The 13,629-nt window shown below is 48.7% G+C and overlaps 1 protein-coding gene across 1 annotated transcript in view; it reads left to right on the forward strand.

Annotated features, from left to right (window-relative positions):
- The window catches only part of szt2 (SZT2 subunit of KICSTOR complex), a 259,721-nt gene extending 246,774 nt beyond the window's left edge, over positions 1-12,947 (forward strand). Inside the window, exons 72-73 of the mRNA XM_070886683.1 lie at positions 7,256-7,324; positions 11,645-12,947. Of these exons, the coding sequence (XP_070742784.1) occupies positions 7,256-7,324; positions 11,645-11,791 (216 nt within the window). The 3' untranslated portion in view covers positions 11,792-12,947. The remainder of the gene's footprint in view (positions 1-7,255; positions 7,325-11,644) is intronic.
- Positions 12,948-13,629: the final 682 nt, after the last annotated feature.

Here is a 13,629-nt window from a genome sequence, read left to right on the forward strand (position 1 = left end):
TGGGGACGGAGAGAGAGCAGGATTGGATTAGCTCGGTGTGGGGACGGAGAGAGGGCGGGATTGGATTAGCTCGGTGTGGGGACAGAGAGAGGGCGGGATTGGATTAGCTCGGTGTGGGGACAGAGAGAGAGCGGAACCGGATTAGCTCGGTGTGGGGACAGAGAGAGGGCGGGATTGGATTAGCTCGGTGTGGGGACAGAGAGAGAGCGGGACCGGATTAGCTCGGTGTGGGGACGGAGAGAGAGAGCGGGATTGGATTAGCTCGGTGTGGGGATGGAGAGAGGGCGGGATTGGATTAGCTCGGTGTGGGGATAGAGAGAGACCGGGGATTAGATTAGCTCGGTGTGGGGACGGAGAGAGAGCGGGATTGGATTAGCTTGGTGTGGGGACGGAGAGAGACCGGGATTGGATTAGCTCAGTGTGGGGACGGAGAGAGAGCGGGATTGGATTAGCTCGGTGTGGGGACGGAGAGAGGGCGGGACCGGATTAGCTCGGTGTGGGGACAGAGAGAGGGCGGGATTGGATTAGCTCGGTGTGGGGACGGAGAGAGGGCGGGACCGGATTAGCTCGGTGTGGAGACGGAGAGAGAGAGCGGGATTGGATTAGCTCGGTGTGGGGACAGAGAGAGGGCGGGATTGGATTAGCTCGGTGGGGGGACAGAGAGAGGGCGGGACCGGATTAGCTCGGTGTGGGGACGGAGAGAGAGAGCGGGATTGGATTAGCTCGGTGTGGGGACAGAGAGTGGGCGGGATTGGATTAGCTCGGTGTGGGGACGGAGAGAGGGCGGGATTGGATTAGCTCGGTGTGGGGATGGAGAGAGAGAGCGGGATTGGATTAGCTAGGTGTGGGGACAGATAGAGGGCGGGATTGGATTAGCTCGGTGTGGGGACGGAGAGAGAGCGGGATTGGATTAGCTCGGTGTGGGGACGGAGAGAGAGAGCGGGATTGGATTAGCTCGGTGTGGGGACAAAGAGAGAGAGCGGGATTGTATTAGCTCGGTGTGGGGACGGAGAGAGGGCGGGATTGGATTAGCTCGGTGTGGGGATGGAGAGAGAGCGGGATTGGATTAGCTCGGTGTGGGGAAGGAGAGAGAGCGGGATTGGATTAGCTCGGTGTGGGGACGGAGAGAGGGCGGGACCGGATTTGCTCGGTGTGGGGATGGAGAGAGAGCGGGATTGGATTAGCTCGGTGTGGGGACGGAGAGAGAGGGCGGGATTAGATTAGCCTGGTGTGGGGACAGAGAGAGGGCGGGACCGGATTAGCTCGGTGTGGGGACGGAGAGAGAGCGGGATTGGATTAGCTCGGTGTTGGGACGGTGAGAGAGGGCGGGATTGGATTAGCTCGGTGTGGGGATGGAGAGAGGGCGGGACCGGATTAGCTCGGTGTGGGGACAGAGAGAGGGCGGGATTGGATTAGCTTGGTGTGGGGACGGAGAGAGAGTGGGATTGGATTAGCTCGGTGTGGGGACAGAGAGAGGGCGGGATTGGATTAGCTCGGTGTGGGGACGGAGAGAGGGCGGGACCGGATTAGCTCGGTGTGGAGACGGAGAGAGAGAGCGGGATTGGATTAGCTCGGTGTGGGGACAGAGAGAGGGCGGGATTGGATTAGCTCGGTGGGGGAACAGAGAGAGGGCGGGACCGGATTAGCTCGGTGTGGGGACGGAGAGAGAGAGCGGGATTGGATTAGCTCGGTGTGGGGACAGAGAGTGGGCGGGATTGGATTAGCTCGGTGTGGGGACGGAGAGAGGGCGGGATTGGATTAGCTCGGTGTGGGGATGGAGAGAGAGAGCGGGATTGGATTAGCTAGGTGTGGGGACAGATAGAGGGCGGGATTGGATTAGCTCGGTGTGGGGACGGAGAGAGAGCGGGATTGGATTAGCTCGGTGTGGGGACGGAGAGAGAGAGCGGGATTGGATTAGCTCGGTGTGGGGACAAAGAGAGAGAGCGGGATTGTATTAGCTCGGTGTGGGGACGGAGAGAGGGCGGGATTGGATTAGCTCGGTGTGGGGATGGAGAGAGAGCGGGATTGGATTAGCTCGGTGTGGGGAAGGAGAGAGAGCGGGATTGGATTAGCTCGGTGTGGGGACGGAGAGAGGGCGGGACCGGATTTGCTCGGTGTGGGGATGGAGAGAGAGCGGGATTGGATTAGCTCGGTGTGGGGACGGAGAGAGAGGGCGGGATTAGATTAGCTCGGTGTGGGGACAGAGAGAGGGCGGGACCGGATTAGCTCGGTGTGGGGACGGAGAGAGAGCGGGATTGGATTAGCTCGGTGTGGGGACGGAGAGAGAGGGCGGGATTGGATTAGCTCGGTGTGGGGACGGAGAGAGAGGGCGGGACCGGATTAGCTCGGTGTGGGGACGGAGAGAGACGGCGGGATTGGATTAGCTCGGTGTGGGGACAGAGAGAGGGCGGGACCGGATTAGCTTGGTGTGGGGACGGAGAGAGAGCGGGATTGGATTAGCTCGGTGTGGGGACAGAGAGAGGGCGGGATTGGATTAGCTCGGTGTGGGGACGGAGAGAGGGTGGGATTGGATTAGCTCGGTGTGGGGACGGAGAGAGGGCAGGATTGGATTAGCTCGGTGTGGGGACAGAGAGAGGGCGGGATTGGATTAGCTCGGTGTGGGGATGGAGAGAGGGCGGGACCGGATTAGCTCGGTGTGGGGACAGAGAGAGGGCGGGATTGGATTAGCTTGGTGTGGGGACGGAGAGAGAGTGGGATTGGATTAGCTCGGTGTGGGGACAGAGAGAGGGCGGGATTGGATTAGCTCGGTGTGGGGACGGAGAGAGGGCGGGATTGGATTAGCTCAGTGTGGGGACAGAGAGAGGGCGGGATTGGATTAGCTCGGTGTGGGGACAGAGAGAGGGCGGGATTGGATTAGCTCGGTGTGGGGACGGAGAGAGGGCGGGATTGGATTAGCTCAGTGTGGGGACAGAGAGAGGGCGGGATTGGATTAGCTCGGTGTGGGGACAGAGAGAGGGCGGGATTGGATTAGCTCGGTGTGGGGACGGAGAGAGGGCGGGACCGGATTAGCTCGGTGTGGGGATGGAGAGAGGGCGGGACCGGATTAGCTCGGTGTGGGGACAGAGAGAGGGCGGGATTGGATTAGCTCGGTGTTGGGACAGAGAGAGGGCGGGATTGGATTAGCTCGGTGTGGGGACGGAGAGAGGGCGGGATTGGATTAGCTCAGTGTGGGGACGGAGAGAGGGCGGGATTGGATTAGCTCGGTGTGGGGACAGAGAGAGGGCGGGATTGGATTAGCTCGGTGTGGGGACGGAGAGAGGGCGGGATTGGATTAGCTCGGTGTGGGTACGTAGAGAGGGCGGGATTGGATTAGCTCGGTGTGGGGACGGAGAGAGGGCGGGATTGGATTAGCTCGGTGTGGGGACAGAGAGAGGGCGGGATTGGATTAGCTCGGTGTGGGGACGGAGAGAGGGCGGGACCGGATTCGCTCGGTGTGGGGACGGAGAGAGAGTGGGATTGGATTAGCTCGGTGTGGGGACGGAGAGAGGGCGGGATTGGATTAGCTCGGTGTGGGGATGGAGAGAGGGCGGGATTGGATTAGCTCGGTGTGGGGACGGAGAGAGGGCGGGACCGGATTCGCTCGGTGTGGGGACGGAGAGAGAGAGCGGGATTGGATTAGCTCGGTGTGGGGACGGAGAGAGGGCGGGACCGGATTCGCTCGGTGTGGGGACGGAGAGAGAGTGGGATTGGATTAGCTCGGTGTGGGGACGGAGAGAGGGCGGGATTGGATTAGCTCGGTGTGGGGATGGAGAGAGGGCGGGATTGGATTAGCTCGGTGTGGGGACGGAGAGAGGGCGGGACCGGATTCGCTCGGTGTGGGGACGGAGAGAGAGAGCGGGATTGGATTAGCTCAGTGTGGGGACAGAGAGAGGGCGGGATTGGATTAGCTCAGTGTGGGGACAGAGAGAGGGCGGGATTGGATTAGCTCGGTGTGGGGACGGAGAGAGGGCGGGATTGGATTAGCTCGGTGTGGGGACGGAGAGAGGGCGGGACCAGATTCGCTCGGTGTGGGGACGGAGAGAGGGCGGGATTGGATTAGCTCGGTGTGGGGACGGAGAGAGGGCGGGATTGGATTAGCTCGGTGTGGGGACGGAGAGAGGGCGGGACCGGATTCGCTCGGTGTGGGGACGGAGAGAGAGAGCGGGATTGGATTAGCTCGGTGTGGGGACGGAGAGAGAGGATAGAGTCCAAACCCCAGAGTTGATCGGAAGCTTCCCGGACGTCGAAAAGTGTCTGAAAATGATAGCTGAGTCAGTCATACCCAGTGGGTAAGTGAAGTCTTGGCGGCAGAATGGTCCGGTAAGTTGGAAGATAGGTTTGAGTGGAGATCCAGTGCTCACTGATGGTTGGGGATGGGCGGTGTGCTCAGGTAGCTGACCTTGCAGCATGGGATTGCACTTAGGGGTAAAAAGTAAAGAAATGCACCCACTTTTAGGTCCAGAGGAACTTAAACAGTGGAAGGGCGGAGATTTGGGGTGAAAGAGTGTAGGATGGAACGGATGGCCAGGGATAAAGTTGTTCAGCAGAGGAGCTCCCGAGGGAGCTGCCATCCCGGGAGCCATCTTGGATGAGGATACTGCCAGCAAGAGCAGTCATTGACGACGAGGTCCAACACCGCCTTCAGTGCGCCAGCGCAGCCTTCGGTCGCCTGAGGAAAAGAGTGTTTGAAGACCAGGACTTCAAATCTGGCACCAAGCTTATGGTCTACAGGGCAATAGTGATACCCATCCTCCTATATGGCTCAGAGAGTTGGAGTATATACAACAGACACCTCAAAACACTGGAGAAGTACGACCAGTGCTGCCTCCGCAAGATCCTGCAAATCCACTGGGAGGATAGACGCACTAACGTTAGTGTTCTCGCTCAGGCCAGCATCGAAGCATTGACCACACTTGATCAGCTCTGTTGGGCGAGCCACATCGTCCGCATGCCCGACATGAGACTCCCAAAGCAAACGCTCTATTCGGAACTTCGAGCAAGCAAACCCCAGGTGGGTGGGCAGAGGAAACGCTTCAAGAACACCCTCAAAGACTCCTTGATAAAGTGCAACATTCCCACCGACACCTGGGAATCCCTGGCCCACGACCGCCCAAAGTGGAGGAAGAGCATCCGGGACGGCGCTGAGCACCTCGAGTCGCATCGCCGAGAGCAAGTGGAAACCAAACGTAGACAGCGGAAGGAGCGTGCATCAACCCAGGCTCCCCACCCACCCTTTCCTTCAATCACTGGCTGCCCCACCTCTGACAGAGACTGTAGGTCCCACATTGGACTCTTTAGTCACCTGAGAACTCGCTTACAGAGTGGAAGCAAGTCATTCTCGACTTCGAGGGACTGCTTATGATGATGATGGGAATAGCAAGGCCACGAGAGATGACAAGGTCAAGAGGATGTCAATGAACTTGTGTTGGGGAGTTCACATGGAGGGATAGATTAAAGGAGGATAGGAGGGTAGTGAATTCGGAGGAGAGAGAGCATGATGAATTGAGATGGAGGTTGAAATCACCGAGGATGAGAAGTCGTTCGGTGCAAAGGCTGAGCGAAAAAAGCAGTGAAGATATCTCGGTAATAACATTTTTGATCATACTTGGGTAACAGCAATATAACTCATAAAACCAGTTTCACAGTACAGGAGACCATTCAGCCCATCGTATCTGTACCAGTTCTTGTTCGAGCAATCCAAAACGAATCCCTTTACCCTGCTCTCTCTCCCAGTTGCCCTATATCTTCCACTGCCTGAAATATTTATTGATTTTTCTCTTAAAAGATGCAGTGGTCTCTACCTCAACCATTCCCTGGGCAGAGCATTGCATATTCCAGCAATTCACTCCTCTCTCTAAATTCATAGCCCCTCATGCTGACTCCATAATCAGAGGAAATAGTCTTTCCCAAGTCACCCTATCAGAACTCTTCATAACTTTAAAAAACTCTTAAATCTCCTCGTAGCCTTCTCTGCTCTAGTGAAAACAGTACCAGTGTCTCTAGTTTCTTATACCAATAGTTTGCCATTCCTGGTGAATCTGCACTGAACACAGTCTCGAATAAGGAGGTGCCCAAAGCTGCACACGGTACTCAAACTGTGCCATAACCAATGTTTATACAATTGATTTTTTTTGAACTTGTACTCTATGTCCCTATTTATAGAATCCAAAATGCTATTGGCATTTCTTTATGACACTTGCATTTTCATGGAATTAGTTATTTGAACCCTTGAATCCCTCTTCATCCACACTCATCAGCATCTTTCCATTGAGCGTAGACTCCCAGTCCTTTTTCCTCCTAAAATTGTTACACACAATTAATTACACACACATCTACATTAAATTGTCACCTGTCTGTCCATTCTGTAGGTGTCTTCCTGAAGTATTTTACAGTCCTCCTCACTGTTTGCCAAACTCCTTGCTTTTGTGTCATGAGCAAATTTCAAAATTGTGTTTCCTAAACCTGTCCAGATCATCTATCTATATATACACCAAGCGGCAACTCCTGGAGTACAGCACTTCCAACCTTTCTCCAATCTAAGCGACACCCATTAACCCTAACTCTTTGTTTCTTGTCCATCAACCACCTTTCTGTCCATGCTGCTACATTTCCTCTTGTACCATACGTCAGCATCTCCAGGAATAGGTGGGAGACAAATTCTCTTTTAAAATACTGAGTCTGATTACAGGACCATTTTTATGGTTTTCAATGCACAATGTTTCATCTGAACCTTTCAGCATATTGGTCTCGGATTATTTTAACAATGTGGAGGTTGTTGATTGGCACAACCTCCGTTGCTGCATTGATTAGGCGGTGTTTGGATCAAAGCATTTTGCAGGCTTGGCCTTTTCTCATCCTATTGATGGATGTTTCCCAAGCAGGGAGTGCGCATTTGTAGGATAAATCTAATTGAAACGTTTAGATAGGTTTTGTCAGGTCAGGCTTGATTAATCGATCACAAGTGAAGCACGAGCAGGTGGTATCGCCTTAACATTATTCGTCTCCAAAAAAAAGTTATTTTCTGAATGTTCCTATAATAAACTAAGAATTTGGAGGATTAGTCCAACTTTTAAAATATATATAACCCTAATTTGTTCTGTGCATCATTGGGTGACCACAGTGCTCATATTTATGTCTTGTACATTCCTGTATTCCTATCATATAGTTACGGTGACATTCACCTTTATTGTGAAAGAGGGGGGGCTGTGGCCATCTTCAGCCTGACTGTAATTCTGTGATGTAACTTTCTTCACAGGCGGTGTTGAATCAGAAGTTTATCGACTGTTTTGTTCTCATCTTTCTTGATTCACAGTCTGCAAAGACGGTAAGATGTCAAAAGAGCCTCAAAAGAGAATCTCAAAATGTGAGAGAGATCCATGTGCGATATAGATAGGATGATATGTCGCTTGTATAAGACTGCGTCTCACCGGAGCGGACTTATGTAACTAATGCCATAAGAGTATTTTTCCTCTATACATAGGGGAAGGTGAGTGACAACAATATATAAAGAGAAGTAGGAAATGAGTGTGTGGCAGTGCACCAACGCAAAATGTTGGTGTTACAATGAACAGTGCCATCTATTGGTGGCATGTAACTTTGACCCAGTAATCACAGAGTAAGTGATCTTAATGATGCTGTTGGGGAGGGGCGAACAGAGCAGGAGCACTTTCATACAGAAGATCTGGAGGAAAGAGTCAATATTTCCCTGAACTATTCTTGCATTTCTGTTTGTGACATTGCCAGTTGATGAAAGGAGGCATGGATCAACGGCCATGTCACCAAATCAGAGGCCGGATCATCCTGAAGCCACACTTATCCTAGTGGCAGCTAAGAGCAACATGGGTGGAAGTATCTGAGAAGGATGCCCTTTTGCATCATTGTGCATTATGGAGACCGAGGGAACTGGCAAGAAAAAAAAGTGCATTTTATAAAGCAGATACACCGTTTTGAGTACTGTTGAGGGGGATGACTCATCAGGGGAGGGCAGCAGCAGCCAAGTTCATGGCACCGTGGCTGGCTCTGCTGCACAGGAGGGCAGGAAAAAGAGTGGGAGAGCAATAGTGATAGGGGATTCGATTGTAAGGGGAATAGATAGGCGTTTCTGCGGCCGCAACCGAGACTCCAGGATGGTATGTTGTCTCCCTGGTGCAAGGGTCAAGGATGTCTCGGAGCGGGTGCAGGACATTCTGAAAAGGGAGGGTGAACAGCCAGTTGTCGTGGTGCACATTGGTACCAACGATATAGGTTTAAAAAAAAAGGGATGAGGACTTACGAGACGAATTAAAGGAGCTAGGAGCTAAATTAAAACATAGGACCTCAAAAGTAGTAATCTCAGGATTGCGACCAGTGCCACGTCCTAGTCAGAGTAGGAATCGCAGGATAGCTCAGATGAATACGTGGCTTGAGCAGTGGTGCAGCAGGGAGGGATTCAAATTCCTGGGGCATTGGAACCGGTTCTGGGGGAGGTGGGACCAGTACAAACCGGACAGTCTGCACCGAGACAGAGGGAAACAAAAAGGAGACAAAACCAAAAGACAGAAAGGAGATGAGTAAAAGTGGAGGGCAGAGAAACCCAAGGCAAAAAACAAAAAGGGCCACTGAATGTAACGGAGCTGCAGGAGGGGTCAAAACGAGAAATCATGGTTTAAAAACTAGCATTAAAACACTCTACCTAAACGCATGCAACATTCGAAATAAAGTAAATGAGTTGATGGCACAAATCATTACAAATGGGTATGATTTGGTGGCCATTACAGAAACGTGGTTGCAGGGTGGCCAAGACTGGGAATTAAACATACAGGGGTATCTGACGATTCGGAAAGATAGACAAGAAGGGAAAGGAGGTGGGGTAGCTCTGTTAATAAAGGATGATATCAGGGCAGTTGTGAGAGACGATATTGACTCTAATGAACAAAATGTTGAATCATTGTGGGTGGAGATTAGAGATAGTAAGGGGAAAAAGTCACTGATGGGCCTAGTTTATAGGCCCCCAAATAATAACTTCACGGTGGGGCGGGCAATAATCAAGAGAATAATGGAGGCATGTGAAAAAGGAATGGCAGTAATCATGGGGGATTTTAACCTACATATCGATTGGTCAAATCAAATCGCACGGGGTAGCCTGGAGGAGGAATTCATAGAATGCATACGGGATTGTTTCTTAGAACAGTATGTTACAGAACCTACAAGGGAGCAAACTATCTTAAATCTGGTCCTGTGTAATGACAGGAATAATAAACGATCTCCGAGTAAAAGATCCTCTCGGAATGAGTGATCACAGTATGGTTGAATTTGTAATACAGATTGAGGATGAGGAAGTAGTGTCTCAAACGAGCGTACTATGCTTAAACAAAGGGGACTACAGTGGGATGAGGGCAGAGTTGGCTAAAGTAGACTGGAAACACAGACTAAACGGTGGTACAATTGAGGACAGTGGAGGACTTTTAAGGAGCTCTTTCATAATGCTCAACAAAAATATATTCCAGTGAAAAAGAAGGGCGGTAACAGAAGGGATAACCAGCCGTGGATAACCAAGGAAATAAAGGAGAGTATCAAATTAAAAACCAATGCGTATAAAGTGGCCAAGGTTAGTGGGAAACTAGAAGATTGGGAAAATTTTAAACGACAGCAAAGAATGACTAAGAAACCAATAAAGAAAGGAAAGATAGATTACGAAGGTAAACTTGCGCAAAACATACAAACGGATAGTAAAAGCTTTTACAGATATATAAAACAGAAAAGAGTGACTAAAGTAAATATTGGTCCCTTAGAAGATGAGAAGGGGGATTTAATAATGAGAAATGTGGAAATGGCTGAGACCTTAAACAATTATTTTGCTTCGGTCTTCACAGTGGAAGACACAAAAACCATGCCAAAAATTGCTGGTCACAGGAATGTGCGAAGGGAGGACCTTGAGATAATCACTATCACTAGGGGGGTAGTGCTGGACAGGCTAATGGGACTCAAGGTAGACAAGTCCCCTGGTCCTGATGAAATGCATCCCAGGGTATTAAAAGAGATGGTGGAAGTTATAGCAGATGCATTCGTTATAATCTACCAAAATTCTCTGGACTCTGGGGAGGTACCAGCGGATTGGAAAGCAGCTAATGTAACGCCTCTGTTTAAAAAAGGGGGCAGACAAAAGGCAGGTAACTATAGGCCGGTTAGTTTAACATCTGGAGTGGGGAAATTGCTTGAAACTATCATTAAGGAAGAAATAGCGGGACATCTCGATAGGAATAGTGCAATCAAGCAGACGTAGCATGGATTCATGAAGGGGAAATCATGTTTAACTAATTTACTGGAATTCTTTGAGGATATAATGAGCATGGTGGATAGAGGTGTACCGATGGATGTGGTGTATTTAGATTTCCAAAAGGCATTCGATAAGGTGCCACACAAAAGGTTACTGCAGAAGATAGAGGTACGCGGAGTCAGTGGAAATGTATTAGCATGAATAGAGAATTGGCTGGCTAACAGAAATCAGAGAGTCGGGATAAATGGGTCCTTTTCAGGTTGGAAATCGGTGGTTAGTGATGTGCCACAGGGATCGGTGCTGGGACAACTGTGTACAATATACATAGATGACCTGGAAGAGGGGACAGAGTGTAGTATAACAAAATTTGCAGATGACACAAAGATTAGTGGGAAAGCGGGTTGTGTAGAGGACACAGAGAGGCTGCAAAGAGATTTAGATAGGTTAAGCGAATGGGCTAAGGTTTGGCAGATGGAATACAATGTCGGAAAGTGTGAGGTCATCCACCTTGGGGGAAAAAAACAGTAAAAGGGAATATTATTTGAATGGGGAGAAATTACAACATGCTGTGGTGCAGAGGGACCTGGGGGTCCTTGTGCATGAATCCCAAAAAGTTAGTTTTCAGGTGCAGCAGGTAATCAGGAAGGCGAATGGAATGTTGGCCTTCATTGCGAGAGGGATGGAGTACAAAAACAGGGAGGTCCTTCTGCAACTGTATAGGGTATTGGTGAGGCCGCACCTGGAGTACTGCGTGCAGTTTTGGTCACCTTACTTAAGGAAGGATATATTAGCTTTGGAGGGGGTACAGAGACGATTCACTAGGTTGATTCCGGAGATGAGGGGCTTACCTTATGATGATAGATTGAGTAGACAGGTCTTTACTCATTGGAGTTCAGAAGGATGAGGGGTGATCTTATAGAAACATTTAAAATAATGAAAGGGATAGACAAGATAGAGGCAGAGAGATTGTTTCCACTGGTCGGGGAGACTAGAACTAGGGGGCACAGCCTCAAAATACGGGGGAGCCAATTTAAAACCGAGTTGAGAAGGAATTTCTTCTCCCAGAGGGTTGTGAATCTGTGGAATTCTCTGCCCAAGGAAGCAGTTGAAGCTAGCTCCTTGAATGTATTCAAGTCACAGATAGATAGATTTTTAGCCAATAAGGGAATTAAGGATTATGGGGAGCAGGCGGGTAAGTGGAGCTGAGTCCACGGCCAGATCAGCCATGATCTTGTTGAATGGCGGAGCAGGCTCTAGGGGCTAGATGGCCTACTCCTGTTCCTAATTCTTATGTTCTTATGTTAACTAAAAATGTACACTTTACTTATAATGTGACTATGCATTTCCGCCAATCTATTACAATGTTAGAAGCTGCTTTTTCTTTTTCAGAATCTAAAGGTTGTATTCCGAGAACCACTTCCTGCACAGCCACAGAATAGTGACAGCCCCTTACCTCAGCTTGTATCCATGTACTATCACCTGGAGTCTGTCATCAACACTGCATGCTTCAACCTGTGGACTGGTATGCTACAGTGACAGGCATCAAACCCACCTGCATTGATTTTTGGATTAATCTACGTTATTATACAGTGCTGACTTTTACATTCACATTGTTACTCCTCAATTGTTCGAGGCAAGAAACTGTGGTGCAGTATGTTCCACATGGTGAGAAGTATTGACTTTAATATGATTCATTCTTTTCATCCCTGTACATTCACTCAGTTTGAACGCAGAAGATGGTGGGACATCCTTCAAGGGTTCTACAGGCGCCTTCCAAAAGTCAGACAGTGCGTCTTTATTAGATGTTTCGGTTTATTAATTTATTTTTTATTTACTGAATTTACAGCTTATTATACTAATTAATATATGTCGTCACATTTTTTTCTGGATTTCTTTTAAACCTTTTTTTTTACCCCCTTCCTTTCTTCATCGTGGTTATTTCATCCATGTATGATGCCAACCCAGGAAGGTGGAACAACTGTCTACAGACTTAACAGAAGTGTTGCTCAGCTTGTAACCTAACAGCCCTGTGGCTATAGGGCAAGATACGTGAAAGCTCTTTCCGTCCCCTCTTTTCTTCCCTCCCTCATCAGTGTTGAACTGACAAAACTTATCACGGTGTTGTGGATAGATTTGAGTAACTAGGCCCAGCAGGAATGGGAATCTGAGACTGTCAGGTTGTAAAGCAAGTGTCTCGGTTGTTAAATCTGAAACTGCTAATGATTTAGTTTTGTTAGGTGTCTGCATTATCTCAAAACTTACATGCCGTGTGGAAAACAATTGAATATAATTTTCTGTGAGATTCACAGGTATCATAATCTTCAAAATTCAGGTTTGTTCTCACCTTAAAAAAAATAAAATAAAAAACAGAATCCTAATTTCTGCATTGCATTCACTTTGTGTGTTCCTGCACTAGTGACACATTTCCATACATGGCCTGGTAGAGGTGTTGCTTTGAGCATGGCTTCCTGACCACTCCTACAGTGAAATAAAAGTGGTCGTGCACTTAGGACCGAATGCTCGGAATTCATAAGAAGTACCTTTTGGTTTTAAAGCACATTCCTTCGTAGAATGTCAACAGTCGACCACAGACTTAGTTGCAGTTGCACAATATCTCTTTGCTTAGGGATGATTAATTGTGAATGAGTGAATATATTTGATGTATATTATGTACATAGTGAAAATGGCTGGATTATCATTGTAAAATAATAAAGTTCTATTAATCATTTTCTGTGCAAACCAAGTGTTTCTCTGCACCATCTGAACATTTTCTGGTCCACAGACCAGTGAGTTTTTATTCAATTTCATTTTTAATTCTTCTATCAATATTTTCATCTTTTCTTCCTCATCTTCGTGACTCGAAGTTTTTGGATGGTTCAGAAAAATAGGCAGAATTGCAGAATATAATCCCCCCCCCCCCCCCAAAATCCAGGAAAATCTTTTTAATAAAAACAGAATTTGACTTATTTACCGATGGTTTTAATTCTGAAAACATGGAATCGCAGAATATGATTCCAAAACACTGGTAAAAATCATGGAATCAGTGTAGTAGAATTTGATTGATTCAGTCGATGTTCAACACTGGCCCTGGTGATATTTGTAAATGTTGATGGTTAATCTGGGAAAGTTGTAACATTTAATGTCTCATACTATCAAAGGTCAGTTGAAGCTGCAAAATAGGATACAAACTCTATCATTTTTCGGCAGCTATTCGATTCTCCATCCTCCCATTCTTGTCATTGGAGCTTTACTAGAGTCACTAATAAAAAACAGAATGAAGTAGTAACAATAGGAGCAGGAGTAGGCCATTTGGTCCCTCGAGCCTGCTCCGCCATTTAATAAGATCATGGCTGATCTAAACTTGGGCTCAGCTC

The sequence above is a fragment of the Pristiophorus japonicus genome, chromosome 8 (assembly GCF_044704955.1).
Source record: "Pristiophorus japonicus isolate sPriJap1 chromosome 8, sPriJap1.hap1, whole genome shotgun sequence".
NCBI lineage: Eukaryota > Metazoa > Chordata > Chondrichthyes > Pristiophoridae > Pristiophorus > Pristiophorus japonicus.